At 32.6% G+C, this 25,474-nt stretch overlaps 1 protein-coding gene across 2 annotated transcripts; it reads right to left on the reverse strand.

Annotated features, from left to right (window-relative positions):
* Positions 1–1,274: 1,274 nt before the first annotated feature.
* Positions 1,275–16,294, reverse strand: LOC143057712 (uncharacterized). Of its 2 annotated transcripts, XM_076231079.1 has the most exons (8): positions 16,029–16,294; positions 9,529–10,788; positions 7,390–7,615; positions 6,640–6,902; positions 6,194–6,419; positions 5,498–5,751; positions 4,657–4,882; positions 1,275–1,663 (listed from the first exon to the last, which is right to left on the reverse strand). In XM_076231079.1, exons 2-8 carry the CDS (start codon positions 10,773–10,775, stop codon positions 1,514–1,516), a joined length of 2,592 nt encoding a protein of 863 aa, XP_076087194.1. In that variant the 5' UTR covers positions 10,776–10,788; positions 16,029–16,294; the 3' UTR covers positions 1,275–1,513. The 2 variants fall into 2 exon arrangements, with proteins under 2 accessions (XP_076087194.1, XP_076087195.1); XM_076231080.1 differs by lacking the exon at positions 1,275–1,663 and having other exon boundaries at positions 4,750–4,882; positions 5,476–5,751.
* Positions 16,295–25,474: the final 9,180 nt, after the last annotated feature.

A 25,474-nucleotide genomic window follows, 5' to 3' on the forward strand; every position in this document is an offset into this window, starting at 1 on the left:
AGATAATAACCAAAAACAGCAAAATTTCCTCAAAATTACCAATTGGAGGGCAGCAACCCAACAACCGATTGACCGATTCATCTGAAAATTTTAGGGCAGATAGATCTTGACCTGATTAACATTTTTATCCCATGTCAGATTTCCTCAAAATGCTTTGGTTTTTGAGTTATAAGCCAAAAACTGCATTTTACCCCTTTGTTCTATTTTTAGCCGTGGCGGCCATCTTGGTTGGTTGACCAGGTCACGCCACACATTTTTTAAACTAGATACCCCAAAGATGATTGTGGCCAAGTTTGGATTAATTTGGCCAAGTAGTTTCAGAGGAGAAGATTTTTGTAAAAGATTACTTTAATTAACGAAAAATGGTTAAAAATTGACTATAAAGGGCAATAACTCCTAAACGGGTCAACTGACCATTTTGGTCATGTTGACTTATTTGTAGATCTTACTTTGCTGAACATTATTGCTGTTTACAGTTTATCTCTAACTATAATAATATTCAAGATAATAACCAAAAACAGCAAAATTTCTTCAAAATTACCAATTCAGGGGCAGCAACCCAACAACCGATTGACCGATTCATCTGAAAATTTCAGGGCAGATAGATCTTGACCTGATAAACATTTTTACCCCATGTCAGATTTGCTCTAAATGCTTTGGTTTTTGAGTTATAAGCCAAAAACTGCATTTTACCCCTATGTTCTATTTTTAGCCGTGGCGGCCATCTTGGTTGGTTGACCGGGTCACGCCACACATTTTTTAAACTAGATACCCCAATGATGATTGTGGCCAAGTTTGGTTTGATTTGGCCCAGTAGTTTCAGAGGAGAAGATTTTTGTAAAAGTTAACGACGACGGACGACGACGACGACGGACGACGGACGACGGACGACGACGGACGACGGACGCCAAGTGATGAGAAAAGCTCACTTGGCCCTTCGGGCCAGGTGAGCTAAAAAGGCCAAATAAATAGGAACATATCCGTCATCAGCCGTTAGAACTTCAGAAAATTTTAGAAAATAACACATACTAGTAAACGTATTTTTTTTTGAAATCGTGTATCATCGTTCCTAGTTTCACTGTAAGGATATTAATGAAGGATATCCCACATCTCCATAAAACATCTTTATTGGTATATTCACTGGGACATACACAATCCACCGTAGATTTGCAAAGTAAAAGGTACTTGTTTGCACCATATATTGTAACACAGATTAATCTATACTTTGAAAATTCTATTCAATGGATATAAAAAGCCAGGCAAAATTTTTGTCGTTGCATAGACTCCTCTAAAAACTAAAATCACAATAAACAGAATATAATTTAAAAATAAAATCACCAAATGTTGACAAGGAAAGCAAAAATTAAAAAAAATCCATGGTATATTCAGTAAACCCGTATTTTCATTTTCCCTATCCTTAATGTTTCTTCTAACTTTGTGCATTCCTTCATCTAATGATCAGTTGTACTATTGAGGATAACACACCTTATCCAGTATCTTAACATATCAAATTCTATTCATGTTCTTCTTTTAAATTATTAACCTCTTCCTGTGAAATTGACGCCAATAAACCAAATAACTTGGTCCAAGCCTTTTTCAAAAGTTCTGTGGCATTTTCTTCAAGAAGTTCGTCCAATAATTCTAGAAATAATGGTAACAGCCACTAAAATAAAAGATAAAACAAAAAATTAATAGAAAAGATCTGAAAATGCCTTTCTCTGTGTGTTAAATTTCTATAATTTCTACTTGTATAACATGTCCTAAAGGAAGTTCGTTACTCAGTTTCAACATAATAAGCTTTTTAAAACACTGGTATATATTGATAGGGAATAAATAAAGGAACAAATAGAGCAAAAGTAAAATACAGGTCAATGTATATTTTTTTGAGATATAAGCCATTGAAATTTTTGCGGGAAATTGTTCTCTCTTGATTTTTCATAGCTTTATCATTGACAAGTTAAAGTTTTCAAAATCTAATAAAAAATAATTGAGATTTCATAAGACTTAAACAGATGGCTTATAATTATGCATGTTGCATTGGCTAGAGGTATAGGGGGAGGGTTGAGATCTCACAAACATGTTTAACCCCGTCGCATTTTTCCGCCTGTCCCAAGTCAGGAGCCTCTGGCCTTTGTTAGTCTTGTATTATTTTAATTTTAGTTTCTTGTGTACAATTTGGAAACTAGTATGGCGTTCATTATCACTGAACTAGTATATATATGTTTAGGGGCCAGTTGAAGGACGCCTCCGGGTGCGGGAATTTCTCGCTACATTGAAGACCTGTTGGTGACCTTCTTCTGTTGTTTTTTTTTTCTATGGTCGGGTTGTTGTCTCTTTGGCACATTCCTTATTTCCATTCTCAATTTTAAAGATTTATAAAAAGCAAAATGGGGATCAATAGGCAATTGATGTTGCATCAAATTTTTTTAAGACATTCAAATAGATAAAACCAGAGGATTCCGAAGATCTGACAAAAAATCCAAAATGTGACAAACGATTTTCCTTAAAATAAGATGATATTAAGTTGCAGCTGAAAAAATATTAACTGACATAACATGATCAATAGCAATCGGAATATCAGTACACGTGGTAGGTGACACAGACTAACTTACTATAATACTGATCTTTTTAAGATAGATTCAGTGCTTGCGACGCATACTTTACGTTGGACACTCAATGCTCTTCAACTTTTAACTTGTTTGGCTTTATAAATATTTTGATATGAGCGTCACTGATGAGTCTTGTGTAGACGAAACGCGGGTCGGCGTACTAAATTATAATCCTGATGCCTTTGATAACTATTTACACCCAGTATTTCTCAAAGGACGAGAACTAGCTAGGCAACATCATAACAATACCAAAACTAGAAGACTTAACAACATGTTGCATCAACTAGAGAAGAATCACCTTACATTTCCTTACAATAAGAAGGCGTGTAAATTTGGATGACTTTAGGTTGCAGCTTAATTTTTTTTTAGCTAGCACGACATGACCAATAGCAATCGTATTATCAGTGTACGTTGTAGGTGGCAAAACTTAACTTGAAACTGATCTTTTTAAGACAGATCCATTGCTTCGGTCAATACTTAACACCAATTATTTCTCAAAAGACGAGAACTAACTAGGCAACATCATAACAATATTAAATCAGGAAGACTTAATAACTGACTGCATTAACTAGAAAAGAATTGTATTATCACGAATTATAGAAGCTGTTTATAAAAATCTGCAACAATAACAAGCTGGTTTTATAAATTGTAGCGGTTGTATAGACCACATATTTGTCGTACGAAACATCTTAGAATATTTCCATGCATGGCAGAGATAATTGCATATTAATTTTGTAGATTTCAAAAAAGCCATTGACAGCTAACACATAGACTGTATAGTTGTTGGATATGATGGAATACCAAGCAGTTATATTCAAACTTCTCATGTACCATCAGCTCTGAAATTGATTCTAGTTTCCTTTTAAAATGAGGAGTAAGACAAGATTAGTTAAGTTGTATGTGCTTTTTATGATTTCATTGGTAGGATTATGAGAACGACCCTAGCAGAAAACAATCCCGAACTCAGATGGACACTTAGCTTGAGGATACAAGATATGCTGATGATGTACCATTTTTTTGCATATCAAAGACCTTATGGAGAAAAAAAAACAGAAAGCTAAAAGCGAGAGATTTAGCTTGCAATAAACCAAGGTTAAATCAACCATTTTCTACATAAGGAAATGCAAATACCAATTCAGGAATATAACAGTTGTTTTCCTTTCGTTTGATTTGTTGAAGCTTTTGATTTTGCCATTTGATAAAGCACTCTGTTTTAAATTTTTCTGGGAATTTTTTTCATTCCACTTTTTTCTAAAAGAAAATTCTAGACTGATTTGGATAAAGACCAAGATTAAGAAAACATAGTTAGTGTATCTCAACTTAGAGTAACTGCCTTTTCTATTTGTACAATTGAAACACCTGGATACACATGACTCATTTAGTTGGCAATGAAATTGTATGACAACAGAATGTTGGATATAAACGGGATATTTAGGTCAAAATAGGAAACGCTAAATCAACTTTCATAAGTGTAACCAGCTCAAGAAAAAACCAAGACTTTTCCAAGAGGACCAAGCTTAAACTTTATAATAGCTGAGTACGTCAGGTGCTCCTATATGGCTACATAATGACAGACAAATACATCAACACACTTTCTTATATAACACCAGTCTGAGAGAGATAGAGAAAACTATCGTCAAAGAGTTTACGAATACCAATGACATGTATACTTGGCTGATACAAAAAAGATGGAGAAGGCTTTGTCATGTTCTACATAAATCATCTGGAGAAATGACCAAGGTATCCCTTAGATGAACACCAATAAGTAAGAGAGAATGAGGAATACAAAAAAGTACGTCGAGGAGCATATAGGAAAATAAAATAAAGGAAAGAGAATATGCCCAAAGAACAGTGGAAAAAACAACAGAGAGATTGGAAAACTGGTTCTTGACCTATATGCTTAAAGGCACACCAAGACCAAGAAAAATGTGAGTACGTACGGGATATGTGTTCATTTCCGCCTGTTTATATGATTTTTTGCAACATGTTTTTTGGTGTAATTTAACTGTTGTAATTACATTTATTATAAAATCTTTTAATTCATTACCATTATTTGTTGTGGTCCTACACTTCTCTTAGCATGATTAATAGCATTTTCCCTCACTAATGCTTCCAATGTTTCTGGATCATCTAGATTGTCCAGAAAAGATTTCAATGCATACATTAAGGCCAACGCATGTGCGCCCAATTTTTTGTTTGATCTTACTTCATCAATTGTTAAACCATCGAACTCTTTGAACATCTTTTGTGCTTCCGGATACGTAGTAAATAATCTGCAAACAGAAAAAAAAGATTTTAAAAACACTCCAAAGGATATAGTTTTTTTTTATCGAAGTTGTTTTTGTACCTCGGACACACATTTTTGAGTCAAACAAATTGCTAATGAAGTTTGTTATTTATATTGTGCTTCTAAACCACTCTCCCATGTTAGGGTAGGGTTGAGCGCTCAGATACACGTTAAACCATGACACATTCAATAAATGCATCCCAAGTCAGGAGCCTGCAGGTCAAAGGGTGTCGTTGTCTTATTTGTTAATACTATCCGGAATGGTTTTTTCATTGTTGAAGGGTAAGGTGATTGCCTACATCTACTTTATTTGAATTCCGGTGAATAGTATGCAAACTTGTAACCTGTTGGATGATGGCTTTTGAAGTCAGACCCCTGGTACATTTCTTTATTTCTGTGAAAATAATGTTAGTCTTTGAAAATGTTAAATGGCACATTCAACATTTTGGAACAAGCATTTCAACAAAACTGTCAAAGCCTTTTGCAAAACTTGTTGATTAATGAACCATTAGTTATTTATGTTGGAAGACCATTGGCAGTATAAAGTTACAACTGTATCAACGAAGATGAAAAAAATACCTATATTTTAAGTATATCGTACTTTACGAAAAGTGCTATCCCATTTTTCTTCTTATCACTCCACACAACAGTCCATGTCTCACTTATAATGTTTGCCTCGTCTTCTGTAATAGAAGACGGTTCTTCTGGTAATAATTGAGCACTTAGATTATTAACCTCTTCCCGTGAAATTGATGCCAGTACAACGTATAGTTTTGCCCAAGCCTTTTTCTCAAGTTCTGTAACATTGTCTTCCGTTGTTTCGTCCAATTGTTCTAGAAATAATGGTAGCAGCAACTAAAACGTGAGACAAAACAATAAAATTCAATAATACAATTGAAATTGTCGTTCTTTTTGTGTAAATTTTCTGCTAATAAATTTATACTTTATGTTTTCTCCCTATGATTTCTTTATGATTGAATGAAAATGTTTGCCAATCAATTATTCATAATAATAATACGTTCATAATTGTTAAAACTAATCATCAGACTAATACGTTTATAAACATCCAAATCGGTACTAAGATGGATGCGTATCAAAACAACTGAGAAATTTTATTTTTGCTGTAAAAAGACAACCTAAAACTAAAATTATATAAAGCTTATATTAAAAAGAACCAATATTGCGTAAATTTACCGAGGAAGATTTCCAATGTAAATTCTAATATCAAAGTACTCATGTTTTAGGTTTTATAACTACTGCAATCCGATTGTTTTTTCTCAATCTGTTAATTAATTACCATTATTTCTTTCGGGCCTACGCCTCGCACTGCATGGTTTATTGCATTTTTCCTCACTAATCCTTCTAACGTATCTGGATCATCTAGATTGTCCAGAAAGGATTTCAATGCATACATAAAAGACAATCCATGGGCTTCCAATTTTTTACTTGATTTCATTTCTTCAATTGTTAAACCATCGAAATCTTTGAACATCTTTTGTGCTTCTGGATGCGTAGTAAATAATCTGGATAAAAAAAACAAGCTCGGATAAACATTGCAAAAGGATATAAGTTCTCTTATCTAAATATCCTAGCCAAACCTTAAGTGAGATATGACAATTATCCAATATCATTAAAATGTATTTGTAGTAATTTTTGATATAGCAAATGGAATAATCAAACTTATATATATCTACAACTATATAATGAATATTGAAAAAAACTAATATTTAGAAAATATCATACTTTATAAAGAGTGTTTTCCCATTTTTCTTCTTGTCACTCCACACAACAGCCCATGATTCATTTAAAGCGAGTGCATCTTCTTCAGTCATTGAAGTTGTTCCTTCTGGTAATAATTGAGCCCATTTTACAATTAAATTATTAACCTCTTCCCGTGAAATTGATGCCAGTACACCATATATTTTTGTCCAAGCTTTTTTATGAAGTTCTGTGACACTATCCTCCATAATTTCGTCCAATAGTTCCAGAAATAATGGTAACAACCACTAAAAAGTGAGACAAAATTATAAAATTCAAGGGTACCGGTAGAATCAAAAATGTCTTTTTTGTGTGTTATTTTTTATGTTAGTAGATATATACTTGTATGTCATGTCTCGATGATTGTCTTATGGTTAAGTGAAAATGTTTTTAATATTTTGTTAATATAAATCATTATAATGATACGCTAATAAAATGCAAGATAGAGACATAGCAAAACAACTGAAAAGGCAATCTTTGCAGTAAAAAGACAAATTACATGTAAAATCACATAAAATTAAAAAATGAAAAACGGAAACTATTTGTTATAAATTTGAGAAAGGCATTCTTATATCAAAATCCAGATATTGACAGTTGTTACTGATAAGGTAATTGATACAGTTAATATATAATAAATGACAACATTATGTTATCAAAATTGCCTTTGTCTACAAACTAGACATTACAAATCTTTATCTGTATAGATTGTATTTACTAAATCTGTTAATTCATTACCATTAATTCTTTCGCACCAACACCTCGTTTAGCATGGTTGATTGCATTTTTCCTCACTAATCCATCTAACGTGTCTGAATCATCTAGATTGTCCAGAAATGATTTTAAAGCATACATAAGAGACAATGCATGCGCTCTCAATTTCTTACTTGATCGCACTTCTTCAATTGTCAAACCATCAAACATGGGGAACATCTTTTGTGCTTCTGGATACGTCGTAAATAATCTACAAAGAAAAACAAGAATGTATACATAGCACTTGGATGCCCAACTCGCACTCTCATTTACTATGTTCACTTGATCGTGTAATTTTGGTCAACACTCTAATTTGGCATTTAAAATAAGATAAATCATATCACATGGAACATGTGAACTAAGTTTCAAGTTGATTGAACTTCAACTTCATGAAAAATAACCTTGACCAACATCTTTAACCTGAAACAAGACAGACGGACGAACGGACGCACAGACCAAAAAATATAATGCCCCTAAGTGGCTGTTACACTACTGTCCCAGGGTAGGCCGAGTGTTGGGATATCGCTAACGTGTTTAACCCCGCCACATTCTGTATATGCCCGTTCCAAGTCAGAAGCCTGTAATTCAGTGGTAGTCTTTTGTTTTTTCGTTCATTTTTTGTACATTTATTAGGCCGATTGTTTTCTAGTTTGAATAATTTACGTTAGATATTTCGGAGCCTTTTATATCTGACTTTGCGGTATTGGCTTTGCTCATTGTTAAATCACTGTACGCTGATATATAGCTGTTAATTTTTTTGTCATTTAGTCTCTTGTGGAAGGTTGTTTCATTGGCAAATATATCAAATCTTCTCTTTATATTTAATAAACATTTCAAAGGATATAAGTTCTCTAACTTAAAGATCCTAATTGAAACTTAAATGTGGTATGATTGCAATTTAGACAACTATCCAATAGGATCTAAATAAAAAGGCAACAGTAGTATACAGGTGTTCAAAAGTCATAAGGTAGTAAAACACAGTTAAAAGTTTAGTTTCACATTTTGGCCATGGTGATTTTTTTTTAAATATTAAATTGAGAATGGAAATGGGGAATGTGTCAAAGAGACAACAACCCGACCAAATAAAAAACAACAGCAGAGGGTCACCAACAGGTCTTCAATGTAGCGAGAAATTCCCGCACCCGGAGGCGTCCTTCAGCTGGCCCCTAAACAAATATATACTAGTCCAGTGATAATGAACGCCATACTAATTTCCAAATTGTATGTTTTACAATAAAATTGGTTTTAGATAGTTGAAGAATAAAATAACATTTTAAGTGGGTTTATATGAACATGTAAATTTTTTTTTCTCTGTTTGAAAGTCCGTAATTTCACATCTGTACCGCCCATAGGTCCAGAAAGTAGTATAGTGGTATTCAGCAAAACTTTGACCCTCCTTCTTGCCATTCAATTTTATGGAAAAAAACAAGCAGAAATGAATATGATTTTTGTGGACCTCTTGATAGGTAAATGTATATAATGTCAGGAAAGGTGTCACTCTAATGGATTGCATTTCTCTTTTGAACCAACATTTTTGAGACCGTTGTGGCATTTCTCCCCCTTTTTGCGATATCTCGTATCAAATAAATGCAAATGGTCGACATGGTTTAACCAAACAAAATTATATTTTACCATTATGACTATTAGAAATCAAAGCTAGGGGAAAAGCTCATTCCATAAATATACACATGCATAACAAAAATACAAAGCCTTATTTGTTAGAAAGGAAGGGAAGGGAGAGTGGGTGGTTAAAAATTGGGAGTGTCAATTTTAAGTTTTTTCCTTACTGTGTATCTCTACCTAAATCGATTGAGAAAAATCAAATCCGGGTAACAAGCCAAAACCGTTAGAAACTATAAGAGAAAAGCAAAGGAACAACAGAAACACCGAAGTGCAACAAAAACAAACGCCAACACAATTTCAAATAGAAACGAACTATTTGATAACAACTGCCATATGCCTGACTTGTTTCAGGACATGTTAGGAAAAATATAGGGTTGTACCTGGTTTAAGTGACATGCCAAACCTCCTGCTTTATGACAATATTAAATAAATGTATTTGTATTGAGATAGCTATATTAATGAATATTGAAAATAAATACTTATAATCTAAGAATATCGTACTTTATGAGAAGTGCTATTCCATTTTCCTTCTTATTACTCCACAAGACAGTCCATGTCTCACGTATAGCATTTGCTTCTTCTTCAGTTATGGCAGTGGTTTCTTCTAATAATAATTCAGCCGACATCTTTTTTTCTAAATTTTTGTCCGATATTTCATTGGTAGAACTTGCGATTTCTAATAACTGAGGTGATTTATTTACTGCATTTGTCTCATCTTTTGATAACGGAGCCGAAGTCTCAGTCATAGTTTCCTCTTCTTCCGATAACGATCCAGATGTATGAGAGATGACATTTAATTCTTCGCATATCAACGGAATCGGTGTCTCAGTTTTTGCACTTGCATCTTTTTCGAATAACGGAGAGGATGTATCAGCGATGATATTTGCCTTTTCTAGTAATGGTAACGATGTTTCATTTACACTGGTAGTTGTGTCTTCATTTATCAACGAAGTTAATGTTTTAGTTTCAATAGTTGCCTCTTCTTTTATTTGATGATCCGACGAATTAGTAACGGTAGGAGATTTTTCTTCTATCAATGAAGGCAAGGTTTCAGTGACGGCGGTTAACTCTTTTTTTGAAAACATAGCCGATGTATCATTTTCTGCACTTGTCTCATCTTCTAACTTAGGTGCCGATGTTCCGTTAATGGACACGGCCTCTAGTGTCGAATCCAATGTCCCATTAATGTCATTTGTCTCGTTTTTCGAATCTGATTTACTATTTATAGCATTTTCCTCTTCTGTCGAATCCAATGTCCCATTCTTGTCCTTAGCCTCGCTTGTCGAATCCGTTATACCAGTTATAGCATTTTCCTCTTCTGTCGAATCCGATTTGCCATTTATGCCATTTGCCTCTTCTGTTAAATCTGATATGCAATTCATGGCTTCTGACCCATTTGCCGAATCCGATATGCCATTCATAGCATTTGCCTCTTCTGTCGAATCCGATATCCCATTTACGACCTTTGCCTCTTCTGTCGAATCTGACATTTCTGTCGTTGCATTTGTCTTTTGTTTTAATAGCTGAGCAAACGGTACAGTAACGAAATTTGTAAATGTTTCTAATAAGGATGTCGATGTTTCAATCATAACGTTTTCTTCTATTTCTGAAATTTCAGATTCACTTTTTCCCACCATTTTGTTTATATTCACCTCATTATTATTTTGATTGGTCGATTGGACATCCAGATATGTCTCAGATATGCCATTAACCTCTGTTTCCGGTACATTAGAATCCACTTCAGCCATTTTGTTTCAATGCCTGAAATATAAAATGGTATCAGTAATGTTGATATCACAAAACATTTGAGGTACAATATAATTATTCATTTAAAAATATGAAATTACTTCTAGGTGTCTATGAGCTCTCGAGGGTGACTTCCTAATGGTAAGTATTTAGATTTGCAAACATGTGATCCGAATGGTCATTGTTTAGATGTTTAGGATGTGATCCGATTGTCAGTTTTTACATGTTTAGGATATGATCCGAATGGTCAGTATTTATACATTTTTTTCAAAGTTAACTTATTGCATCATATTTTATGAATCAGAACCACATAATAAGCTGACCGTAGATGGTAATTAAATTCATTTTGATGGTTATCTTGCCTATACATAACTCAATATGTATTTGCCTATCATTAACTGTGCTAACTTTTTGCTTTGATAATTTCAGAATTAGGTATATACAAATGTACTAATTGAACTGACAATAATGGTAGTTTACTTTTATCAACAATTAGTTAATAAATAAATATTTGTTGACAAATGATATAAGTGAGTATGACTTTCATCAGCATTTAGTTAACTTTATAGGACCGTAAAGCTGGTTTGCTAAGGAACACATAAGAACACTTTCGGTTATTTTTCGTCACTATTGCTTGTAACAAAATATTGTCAACTTCTGAAATTTGTAAAAAGTGAAACCATAAAGAAAAATGAACTCCGAGGAAAATTCAAAACAGAAAGTCCCTAATCAATGGCAAAAACAAAAGCTAAAACACATCAAACAACTGTCATGTTCCTGACTTGGTACATGCATTTTCTTATGTAAAATGGTAGATCAAACCTGGTTTTGTAGCTAGCGAAACCTCTTACATGTATTACAGTTGCATCAAATGCCATTAAATTGACAACAATGCACGTTTGAAAGGACGACAAAAAATTGATAAAAAACCTTGTAGATTTCGAAAAAGAGTAGGCTACTGTCGCTACAAGGCAGCACTCGCACCCGCAAAGTGGAAAGGGATTAATATAAGTTGCAACACTTGTTTCCCAATCCACTATAAATAAATATGGTTAAACTAAAACAACATGATTTTTTTTTATTAAAAGATGTAAGTTAATCTAGTTTTGAACAAATATTAGTGTTTGATTTTGAATATTTAACATTTTCTTTTTAAGAAGAAAACGAAGAGGTACCAACATCTTTAGTATTACAGCTTAAGTCATCTATGGATTTTTATCAGTTATTAATATATGCGGCAAAGAAAGTGCTGTCCGCATATATTACATTTAAGCAGTTGTGCTCTTTATTGTTAGCATAACAATCAGGATTTATTCTTACACTATTCGTCCTAGTTTGGTGTATAGTATCTACTTTAGCATTGCTTACTTTAATAAATTCAAATTTTCTTTAAAAAAAATCGTAAAAAAAAATAAACACAGAAGAAAGAAACAGAGGTCAAACGAAATATGCATAACATCACAAACCTATGCATTGACGATGCCTAAGGAAATAACTATGTAGGTTCCCATTATCTATTCCAAATCTTAAATTAACCTCTCACGGGAAAACCCGAAGTGTATAAACGGGTTTATCAAGGAAGATCATCTATGTTTTTAGCTAATAAGAAAAGAGAAATTTTATAGTCGTGTAAGAAACAATTTCATTGAAATACTGATAAATAAGGTCTGAGATATAAACAAATACTACACAGCTACTTTTGCATAGGTACTATTTATGTACTATTCATGTACCACAAATCTGTAGTACTGGAAATCTACTTTTAAAATTCAGTACTATAGTGTTACTTACGAATTATTGTAATATTTAAGTACCTGTATCTTACAGTACTTGATTTGTACTTGAAATTTAAGTACTACAGATTTTTGGTTGCACGGTTAAATTTTCAGCATTTTGAACGTTTGTCTTTTTTCAAATCTCATGTAGTTATGATGTTCAAACATGGAATACTGTGATCATTGTTGGTATCATTTTTGTACCAATATTTTGAGTACAAATCAAGTACTGGAAAATACAATAACCTAAAGATTACAATGATTTTGAAGTAAAGAAATAGTACTAAATATTACAAGTAAATTTTCAGTACTACAGATTTTAAGTACAGAAATAGTACTTATGCAAAAGTAACTGTGTAGTAAATGGAAACATAATTGAAAATTGTAATTAAAGTTGGGAAAGTGAAACAAGTAATTTTATAACCCTTTGTATAGTGCTCTTGCAACTCTTAACACTTTTTTGATACTTTGTTAAAATGGATTCAAATAATAATATCCGGTACTTTATGGAGTGTAAATCTTCCTTGAGTGTTTTAGATATATGCATAATATATAGTTATCAAATGTACCAGGGTTATAATTTAGAACGCCAGACGCGCGTTTCGTCTACATAAGACTCATCAGTGACGCTCATGTCAAAATATTTATAAAGCCAATATTTTGACAGACATTTCAATACCGCTAAGATTCGTGTCTTGTATAACGTGTGCATATCGTATCCTGGGTATTTAGTCAAGCTAGACTTCTTCTATTTAAGGACATGGTATCTCAAGAAAATGTACATGTTGACGTGAGAGTGCCCAAATTGCACCTATTTTAAAAGTTTTTTAACCTTCGTTTTGTATGATCCAGACAAATGTTTCCATTTTATAGATGTATCCTTATTAACTATATATTTCCAACAATTTAATTCTTAATCCATATTGAAAAATAGAAAAATGGGTTTGAACTGAAACATATTTCTGTTATGAAGAGTACCCAAATTGCATTCATGCTTAAATTCAAATCCGTAAAAATCTAATAACTGACGTTTTGTATTGTTTCTTTAAATATTTAGAACTTTTTGACAATAGTCCATGCTTACTCATCATTTTTGAGGATAAGATTTTTTTGTGGACGTTGCATGGCGATGTTTCCATAAATTTTACTGTTTCCAATAAACACTTCATTTGTTGATATATACTGTGAACGTGAATATTAAGTTAGTTAACCTATTCCAAACACGTGCATAATGTCAATGATATTTTTTTTTAAATTGTTTAGTCCCTAAGAAAAGTAGTTAGATTTCCCCTGCTATTTATGATTTAAAGAAACAGTTTGGGCACTCGGTGCAATTTGTGAACTGTGATGTTAGGCTTCTGAAAACCTTTTCTCAAAAACCTTTTTTACCGATGTTTCGTTGAGATGAATTACAAGTTTATGTTTTTCCTAATAATTTTACAATTTCTTTTTGACTTTCGGAATTTCTAAGAACATTTATTGTTCTCCCATACATGATTTAATCGAAATTATAATGAGTCAGTGGCAATAGGCGACCTTGATAACGATCTGTCTTATCTCGTATAACAAAACAAATATCACACCGGTTTTTCCTTACATCAAATTTTCTTGGAACCTATCAAATATTTAACGCTTATAATTCAATACAATTCAGAACGCTTATCGTTTGTTTGGTCTACAACAGACTTATCAGTGGTGATAGAAAATAGTGTAAAACCAAGTCAAATGTAAAGTTAGAGTAAGCCTAGGAAAGTAAAACCATGATTGGATAAATGATTTTTCAATTTTTTGATACTTTTATTCATTCAAATGACAATATCGGTGATAATCATATTGCTGCGTATGCCATCGGAAACAAAATGTTTCGAAATTGACGAAAATAAAAGGCAACAGTATTCGTAGTTCAACTATTTTCACATCTCGTAAATTCATTTTGAAATTGAAAACCACCATTTTGAGGATCTTCGCTCCTCTGTTTTAGATTTACAGTTACACTCTTTTGCAAAGACTGCTATCAATTGATTGTATACATATATAGGAATAAGCAGAAAACTGTTTTTGAGATATTAGCAACAACATATTTGGTGGAAAAGTATACTCTGTAGATTGTTCATACATGTGTTCTTTTCCAAAATATATATAATGAAATTATTAAATTGAAAGAAAGGGTTAGCGGGTAAACATTTGTAATGGCGCGATATTAATTAATGTAGAGGATTCCGAATATCTGACAAAAAATAAAACAACAAGAGAGGCAAATATACTTAAAATGTTATAGTTGTATGACCAGGGACCGGAGACGTCGACTGGGTAATAGTCTCTTCCTTAATGTATCACCTATCAAGCAAATCAAGATCTTGTCAATAAGTCATAAACGGCAGCAGGACAAAACAGTTAAATTTACAAATATACGGCTACTCTTGGTCCGCTTTTGTGTTATGATCACACTTTTGTTAATGAATTCCGTATCTTATGAAAATTCACGCGCGGAACGTTTCATTTCATTTCAGCTGGTTACGTTTCAAAGCGGGCTCATAAAAAACATTATTTTACCCTTCAGTCTTTACATTTTTACGGAAAAGAATTGTATTGAATTTCTTACGTAATGTTCACTTTAATAAAATCAATATGATAACATTTCTCAGATAAAACATTTGGTTTTTTTCTACATAAGCTAGAGGTATGGGGGGAGGCTTGAAATCTCATAAACATGTTTAACCCCGTCGCATTTTTGCGCCTGTCCCAAGTCAGGAGCCTCTGGCCTTTGTTAGTCTGTTATGATTTTTCATTTTAGTTTCTTGTGTATGATTCAGAGTTTAGTATGACGTCCATTATCACTGAGCAAATAACATATTTGTTTAGGGGCCAGCTGAATGACTCTACCGGGTGCTGGAGTTTCTCGCTGAATTGAAGACCCATTGGTGGAATTCAGCTGTTGTCTGCTCTATGGTCGGGTTGTTGTCTTTTTGACATATTTCCCATTTCCATTCTCAATTTTATTTAAGATTTATTTTGTTTTTTGTATTTAGGTACCCGGATGAGAAAGTCGATTAATCTGTTTGACGCACTTTCCATAGTGTCGATGATAAGTGACAGATATTGCGATTACTTCATGCGGAAATTCACAACAGTTTGGTTTTTGATGAATCTATTAAAGCTTTTACACGTATTTATTATAATTTTACTGTTTTATATAACTTTAAAAAAATCTTAGATACTCCAACTAAGTGAACTTTTTTCTGCTAGGTCCTCCGCCAGAATTTAAAGCTTGTTATTACATTTTAACAAATAAATCAGCTTGATTATATTCTTACTTATTTTATTTTAAACAAGAATTAAACACCAAACCAGTAAAAGTTAAACAATAAGTATATACAAAGATAAATAATAATAAAACAAAATATAAATCAAACAACAATTATAATTAATAAAAAGAAAGAAAATAGAATAAGTTTATCTTGAAAATAATATTTGCTTTACCTTTTTTGTAAGCATATAGTACAATAACTATAATATCAAATATATCTATCCGGGTTATCAGGCTAAGTATGTTAGCTGTAATGACTTTCAAGACGATGGTCGTTACAGACTATACGTCTGGATTCAATAAGTTGTCGAATTTTGTAGTTGATTAGACCCCATTTCACTATTTATATAAACATGAACTTAAATACACTTGAAGTAGTCCAGTACTTAATCAATAATATTTGAAATAATTTGTCTGCAATGACATTGAAATGCACAAGTTTGGTGATACAAGGAACTTCATTGGGTTGGATTTGACATTTGGCTATAACCAGAACACGTGGTTTCACATGTGGGTAAAACATACGTGAGAAAAAAGTAAATCTACCTACCACATGGGTTATGCACATTTAAACTATCACAAACCTGTCTCTTTAATTTGGTTTAAGTGATAGCAACAAAAAAATGCACAAAAGTAAGTAGAATTATGTAATGAATGACTGAAGTGCACAAAAGTGCAAATCAAATGAAATAGAAACCAATAATTGCATTAGATTTTAAAGGTATTGCAGTATACAAAATTGTGTACACTCGTAAGCACTACACAATAACCTTCAAATTAACAATTACGTGCAAATCGTTTTAAGGATATGGAACCTGTAGTTATGAGCAGGATACGTTTAATATACTTGCAAATAAGGAGATTCTGTATGAACATAACAAGAAACCAAAGGGCAAAGAAATTAACAAACAAGGTCACCGATCGGCTTCAACAATGAAATAACAAAACACTATTTAGCATAGTAAGCTATACAAGACACCGAGTTGAAAAATATAAAATCATTTCAATTGAGACTACAAGGTCACATATTTATAATACATCAATAAATGAACTACATGTATGCCAAACGCACAAATACAATCACTGGATTACATTGTATATCGGTTTTTAGTTTTAAAAAAATCAAAAAGAAAAAAACATTGTGACCCGGAACGTGTAGGAGTACTCAAATGACTTCGTTCATGTAGCATATTCTGAAATCTTGAATATCTGATCAGCATTTCTGTATACTCTTTGTACGTAAAACAAAAGTTTTAAAGAAAACTTGCAAAAAGCAAATTTTGTAAACAATTGTAAATCGTAGGACAATATGGTTTCGGTCATACTTTCATGTTTGCACATCTTTTATTGCTAGTTATTAAGTCGTATACACAATTTGTTTATCAGATAGAGATTTTTCAGTAAAAAAAGTACATAAAAAATAGTTGTAATTGTAGGGCAACAACTCCTATCAATAGTTATTCAATGGTCGTTTAGTAGTTTTGCAGATCTTATACTACTGATAAGTGTTAGTGTTTTCAGTTTCATATGCAAAAGTTTGATACAACAACGGACACCGATGGAGTCGTCAATGACAAACGACTTCGACGGACTCCTAGTGATAACAAAATAAATTCAAAAAACATAATTTTATCATTTCTAGAGTAGGAATTAATTTTCTGGATTTTACCTTCATCGGAAACGCTCAAATCTGTATATTTGAAAGCCAAGGGTGTATAGTAACGAAATAGTTCTTATTCCGCGAATTAGAATTGTAGAACCAAAAAGGACCCCAAAAAATACTTTTAGCCAAATACACTAAAGGTCAACCCTTACATTATATAGGTCCGATGTGCCTGAACCAATAAAATATGTGTTGGTGTACTAGTAACTTGGTTAAAAGATCTATGAGAAATTATATTCAAAGCAAACAACAGAATGGAAAAAGACAGTCACAAATGAAAAAAGACAAACATACAAGACATTCGATTATGAAATATCCAGTTCGGCCTTGCCTCAATAAATACAACAACAAGAAACAACAACCAATAGAAATCAACAAATAAAATCCGCAAGAAAAACCAAAACATTTATAATTTTATGAATGAAGCTATAGTTGCATAATTGAAAAAAAATAGAATATGGAACAGAAAAAAAGAGATCACTATTCAGCCAAAATTAAAAAAATGACTTTTATCACGTTCTATGTTCTAAATATTCACTCTGAATGTTTTAAAATATATGCAATCAATGATAAATAGTATCCGGTATCAAAAATAATAGTCATCGCGTCTGAAGTACTTAAAATATTTTCAGTGTACACATGTCAGTAGTTGATCGGTTATCGAATCATTCGTATAAACTGTTAAAAAATCTGTTTTAACCGGTAATCCACTATATATATGTTCAATTCGATTTTACATGTAGCATGCGTTTCAAAATTTATTATGTTATGAAGAGCGTTATACAAACTCATTCGGACATAAAACAAGGGCCTCGGTGGCCAAGTTGTCTAAGTACTAAATAGTTCTACCACTGTCATCACTAGACAGTCAATACTTAGGTTGTGAGTTCGTACCCCGTCCGTGCATGTGCACTCGACTCTTATCTTAAATGACTAGGATTGTCAATTTTCCTATCAAAGGTCGATGGCTTTCTCCGGGTAATCCTGCTTTTTTCAACACAAAAAAAAAAACTGGCCGTCACGAAAAATGGTGCTTTGAAACAAAGAGTTTATTTTTCATTATTTTTGCACAATGTGCACTGGTGTATTTATACATCCCGTCATTATTTTATTGTGCTTTTGTATTCTTGTCTTTCATTTTTGCTAATGTGCTTTCTCTATATGCCTTTTTGTGATTCTTTGTTAAATATTTGTTTGTTTTATAGTGATTAAGATTATAACACAATGTTGACTGCTGCACCCCAATTTTTGACATTTTCTCCTATTATGTATGTGTGTTTTTTGTTCAATATTATTGAATTTGATGTGACGGTCATACAAGTGAGAGGTAAAGCTAGTGATTTAACCAGGTTTAGTGCACCATTTTCTACATAGAATAATTCCTGTACCAAGTCAGGAATATGACAGTTGTTATCCATTCGTTTGATAACTTTGAGCTTTCGTTTATGGCATTTGATTAAGGACTTTCCGTTTAAATACTCCGCGGAGTTCAGTATTTTTCTTATTTTTCTTTTTTCGCTACCGCTTCTTGTGAACTGGTAGTTTCAGACACATATCATCATCTCACTAAGCAGTGCTTCTTACTGACATGAAGAGTAAGAAGCTTTTGCAAATAACTTCTGTGTTGATACATTGATAAATCATTCAAACAAAAATTCCCTTATGCAAACAAGACGCCAATACATTTATTTTGTTATTCTTTAATGTCATTTTGATGATATAGTTTTACATGTTTTTTTAGTATTTATACATCCTGGGCTTTCACAAAATTGGCTTTGAAGTTATGAACGTTCCTAATGAAGGTAAAGCCAGAAATTGGATTCACAGGCAACCAATTTATTAAGCGTAATTTTCACTTGTGGAACATTAGATTTGCATGTATTGGAAATATATATAATCTAACTTCCTACATCAAAACTGTCCGAAAATTTTGGGAGAGTGATATGCATTTTAATTTGAAAGCATTTTGCATGTTAGTTAAAAAAATAAAGTATCGATGACAGTAGTCCCTATAAGGCTTTTCTACCTCATGAATAGTTTACCTTAGCTGTACATTGGCAAACCTTTTAGGAACTTCTGGTCCTCAATGCTCTCCAACTTCGTTCTTTATTTGGCCTTTTTGACTTTTTTTATTCGAGCGTCACTGGTGAGTTTTTTTATAGACGAAATGCCCGTCTAGCGCAAATACAAAATTTCAATCTTAGTATCTATGATGAGGGATTTTTTTACAATCACTGGGTCGATGTCACTGCTGTTGGTGTGTTTATTCCAAGAGGGTATCACTGTCCGGTAGTCAGCACTTCTGTATTGATATACTATCATTGAAATGGTCATTATTATGAATCACCTGTTAACACAACTTTGAAATTTTGAAATACTAAGGTTTTTCTACCACAGGAATATATATTACCTTAGCTTTTTTTGGCAAAACTTTAAGGGATTTTTGGTACTCAACTTCTACTTCGTACTTTGTTTGATCTTTTTAACTTTTAATCGAGCGTCAATGATGAGTCTTTTAAAGACGAGATCCGTATCTGGCGCAAATATTTGAATCCTGGTATCTAAGATGAGTTTATTATCATATACAACATATGAAATTATTTTCTTTCTCTATAAAAAAAAAACCCCAATTTTAAGATGTATATATGACTTTTTAAAGATTTTTTTTTACATTGTAAGTGTTAATGAATTAAGAAAATTATTTACGTATATCCGTCCATATGTGTAATAGATCATGATACTATATAAATTATTACATCCTATTACCGACTTGTATACGTCCGATTTTATGGGATATGTGTGTTCCAAACGCCATTAAAACAAATGAGTTTGCTATCGTATACATCAGATTTTTGTTTGATGTTTCGATTGACATAGCAGAACAACATATTTTGATATATGTATACCTATTGCACATGCTGAACCCCTGGATAGTAATAGGATGTATTTGGCAAATTGAACTGAGAATTTCCTTTTTAAATAATCAAGTTAAACCTATTTAATCAAGTCTATAACTTTGAATTATTCTAAAGAATTTCGTAACAACAACATATGCTATTCATTCAACCCAGAGATTCCTTTTGTTCATATTTTCAAATCGAAATCCGCTTACCCTTCCGGGGCGCTTGTGATTATCCCATTTTTTTGCTGGAGTTCTTTTACCTCAGTATTTAGCTTTCAATGTTGATTTTTCTTTTTGTCATTTTTGGGGCATTTCTAGTTGTTAAATAAAGGCAACAGTAGTATACCGCTGTTCAAAACTCATAAATCTATGGACAAAAAACAAAATCGGGGTAACAAACTAAAACGGAGGGACTGTAATTACTTTCAGATGTGAAGATTTCAATTTTAGGTAATAAACATAAAGAATTTATAAATGTGATCTTGTGAAGTGAAGTTATCATTTCAGTTGATCAGTCTTTTCAGTATAATTGTTAGATACATGTAAGCTTTCAAATATGGGTCATGGCATAACTTTTCAATTATTTTAATATCAGCAATTTTCATATTGTGATATTTAAGTAAATACAATTACAATACAATTATTCACCATCAGACGCTTACGTTGTCAACGAACATGAGCGCTCATTGAGAAAACTTGACTCAGTAATTGGAGTATAAAATTGTGATCAATAACATTTGATTGGTTATTTCTGTGTCTGAGTACGATAATCTTTCTCGAAAAATTAATAACCAAAAGGTTTGGTTTTGCACCTGTTGAAGTGCATGAGATTTTTCATACTTTGTATGTGACATTGATTCGATCTTCTTTCTCGATTTATGAGATTTTTCATACTTTGTATGTGACATTGATTCGATCTTCTTTCTCGATTTATGAGATTTTTCATACTTTGTATGTGACATTGATTCGATCTTCTTTCTCGATTTATGAGATTTTTCATACTTTGTATGTGACATTGATTCGATCTTCTTTCTCGATTTATGAGATTTTTCATACTTTGTATGTGACATTGATTCGATCTTCTTTCTCGATTTATGAGATTTTTCATACTTTGTATGAGACATTGATTCGATCTTCTTTCTCGATTTATGAGATTTTTCATACTTGTATGTGACATTGATTCGATCTTCTTTCTCGATTTATGAGATTTTTCATACTTTGTATGTGACATTGATTCGATCTTCTTTCTCGATTTATGAGATTTTTCATACTTTGTATGTGACATTGATTCGATCTTCTTTCTCGATTTATGAGATTTTTCATACTTTGTATGTGACATTGATTCGATCTTCTTTCTCGATTTATGAGATTTTTCATACTTTGTATGTGACATTGATTCGATCTTCTTTCTCGATTTATGAGATTTTTCATACTTTGTATGTGACATTGATTCGATCTTCTTTCTCGATTTATGAGATTTTTCATACTTTGTATCAGACATTGATTCGATCTTCTTTCTCGATTTATGAGATTTTTCATACTTTGTATGTGACATTGATTCGATCTTCTTTCTCGATTTATGAGATTTTTCATACTTTGTATGTGACATTGATTCGATCTTCTTTCTCGATTTATGAGATTTTTCATACTTTGTATGTGACATTGATTCGATCTTCTTTCTCGATTTATGAGATTGTTCATACTTTGTATGTGACATTGATTCGATCTTCTTTCTCGATTTATGAGATTTTTCATACTTTGTATGAGACATTGATTCGATCTTCTTTCTCGATTTATGAGATTTTTCATACTTGTATGTGACATTGATTCGATCTTCTTTCTCGATTTATGAGATTTTTCATACTTTGTATGTGACATTGATTCGATCTTCTTTCTCGATTTATGAGATTTTTCATACTTTGTATGTGACATTGATTCGATCTTCTTTCTCGATTTATGAGATTTTTCATACTTTGTATGTGACATTGATTCGATCTTCTTTCTCGATTTATGAGATTTTTCATACTTTGTATGTGACATTGATTCGATCTTCTTTCTCGATTTATGAGATTTTTCTTACTTTGTATGTGACATTGATTCGATCTTCTTTCTCGATTTATGAGATTTTTCATACTTTGTATGTGACATTGATTCGATCTTCTTTCTCGATTTATGAGATTTTTCTTACTTTGTATGTGACATTGATTCGATCTTCTTTCTCGATTTATGAGATTTTTCATACTTTGTATGTGACATTGATTCGATCTTCTTTCTCGATTTATGAGATTTTTCATACTTTGTATGTGACATTGGTTCGATCTTCTTTCTCGATTTATGAGATTTTTCATACTTTGTATGTGACATTGGTTCGATCTTCTTTCTCGATTTATGAGATTTTTCATACTTTGTATGTGACATTGATTCGATCTTCTTTCTCGATTTATGAGATTTTTCATACTTTGTATGTGACATTGATTCGATCTTCTTTCTCGATTTATGAGATTTTTCATACTTTGTATGTGACATTGATTCGATCTTCTTTCTCGATTTATGAGATTTGAACATCGCTTTAAATTTGTTTTTGATTCGAGCGCCCTGATTGAGTCTTTTGTAGACGAAACGCGCGTCAGGCGTAAGTATAAAATTTTAGTCCTGGTATCTATGATGAGTTTATTTAGATATCGCTATCTATAATTTAAAAAAATAAATATTTGAACATAACGTTCAAAACATTCACAACCAATTAACCTTTAGTTTGAATACCTGAATAAAGGAAACAGTAGTATACCGCTGTTCATAATATATACATTAAGAGAGGGCCGAAAATTAGCAGAGGGACAGTCAAACTCATAGATCGAAAATAACCGACAACGCCATGACTAAAAAAGGGTAAAGACAAACAGACAAATAATAGTTCACAGGACACAACATACAAAACTTAAGACTAAGCAACAGGAACCCCATCAAAACTGGGGATGATCCAAGGTGCTCCGGAAGGGTTCGCTATAATTTCGTAATCATTACCATTTTCGGTTGTCTTCCTTGCTATAGTTGTAGATAAACACATAACTATTGGTTATCTATGATAAGACAGTATTGTGAACTTTAATTTAATGTAATTCTCATAAATATGTCCTACTGATATCGATGTCCCAGCCTCTAAACCATATAAGCACACATGACATTTTGTGTAAAAAGCATTTCAAACATATTTTTTTTTAATAAAGTAGTGATTCTAGAAAGTGATAAAGATATTAGCCGAAACTTTTAACTGTTATTTTTAGCCATACACAACAGCCACGTTATAAATATGTTTATGTTAGAATAAAGCGAAATATCGGTCAGTCATAGTATGCATGCATACACATCAGAATAAATGAACAAGAAATATTTATATTTGAATGACATATTTACCTATATTACATGTTCAATATTGTCGCTTTGTTTTTATTTTAAATGAACATGTATATACATAACCAGACAGACAGTAATAGGTTATATTTGTTTTATAATTTCCTAATTTATGAATAAAGCTAAGGTAACATCTCTATCTGAAAACCCCATTCTAACTTTCACACATTTTGTTTTATTCTTGAAGCATCCCAATTATGCACTGAAATCAGTATATGTTTACATGTTGTAATGTTCTTCTGTATTATTTATTCATGCATCTCTCTGTGCTGAGTACTCATGCATTTGTTTGTGATGTATTCCTATCACGTTGTGTTGTCATTTTAGTGGTATTTTTAACATGCAATATAAGCGGGATGTTTGGCTAGCTATCATATCAGGTTCAACCCACCATTTTTGTTCAAAGCGTCCTATACCATGTCAAGAATATGGCTGTTGTTATCAACGATTAAACGGTTCGTTTATATATTTACATATTGGTGTTTGTTTCTGCTGCAGTTTAGAGTTTCTGATGTTCCATTCTCTTCCTCTTATACTTGATGTGTATCCCCCGGTTTTAGTTTTATAACCCGGATTTGTTTTCGTTTAATGGATTGATTTTAACTATTGAACAGCAGTATTCTACTGTTCCCTTTATTAAGAATTATTGAGTGGATATTAATGTTAATAGACTTTCGTGCGATGTTCTCTCTACTAGTTGCTAAGTAGCCAGTTGCTTCACAACTGTCATGGTTTAAATGATAGACCTTAACTATTATTTTTTTTAATTTATAGACTTAATCTAGTATGTGCATCAAATAGAGTAAGCCTTAATCAGCTGTGATGTACACACAATGTTTTATCCCAGACATAGATTACCTTTAGTCGTATTTGACACAACATTTTTGAATTTTGGGTCCTCAATGCTTTATACTTGTTTGGCTATTTTGATCTGATACCGGCGTCACACATCAGCGTATAGCTCCGACGAACGCTGGGCATGGTAAAAAATCATGGACGCTGCCAAGACGCTAGTAATTTTGGATGCATTCAACCTGCTACATATCTGTATCGTGTACACAATGAGCTTTAAATGTGTTTTTTTGCGTACGAGAACCGTACCTTAGCGTTTATCGGGCGTTTAAGTAATGTCTGTTGTCGTATGCTTGGCGTTTGTCTATCGTAAAAGGAATGCACGATACGATACGTATCTGGAACGATAATCCGTGCTTTCGCCGTGACTTGAACATTTTATAATGGGGTGTTTGTAACAAACACACCCGCATACGTTTGAGTTAAAGTCGAACGTTGATGAAGCGTATGAAACGTGCCCTAAACGTGTTTTAAACTTATCTGTAGCGTTTTTAACGCCCTTGTAGCGTATGTATTACGTGCGTGTAGCGTACAGATATTCGCTAGACAAACGCTTGAGCTGGGTAAAAATTTTTTAGCAGCATAAAAATTTCCTGGCGTTATAGCGTTCACCAAGCGTATACCTTTGCATTTCGTCGTACTTCAAACTTATGCAACGCGCGTTTAACGATTGCTTAGTGTTCCTCTGGCGTGCAACTAACGTGTTCCGACCTTGTCAATTTTCTCTGTACGTCTGGTGCACGCAGGTCTGTACGCCAATATGTGACGCTTGCATGGACGTCACTGATGGG

Source organism: Mytilus galloprovincialis, chromosome 13, assembly GCF_965363235.1.
Source record: "Mytilus galloprovincialis chromosome 13, xbMytGall1.hap1.1, whole genome shotgun sequence".
Lineage (NCBI taxonomy): Eukaryota > Metazoa > Mollusca > Bivalvia > Mytilida > Mytilidae > Mytilus > Mytilus galloprovincialis.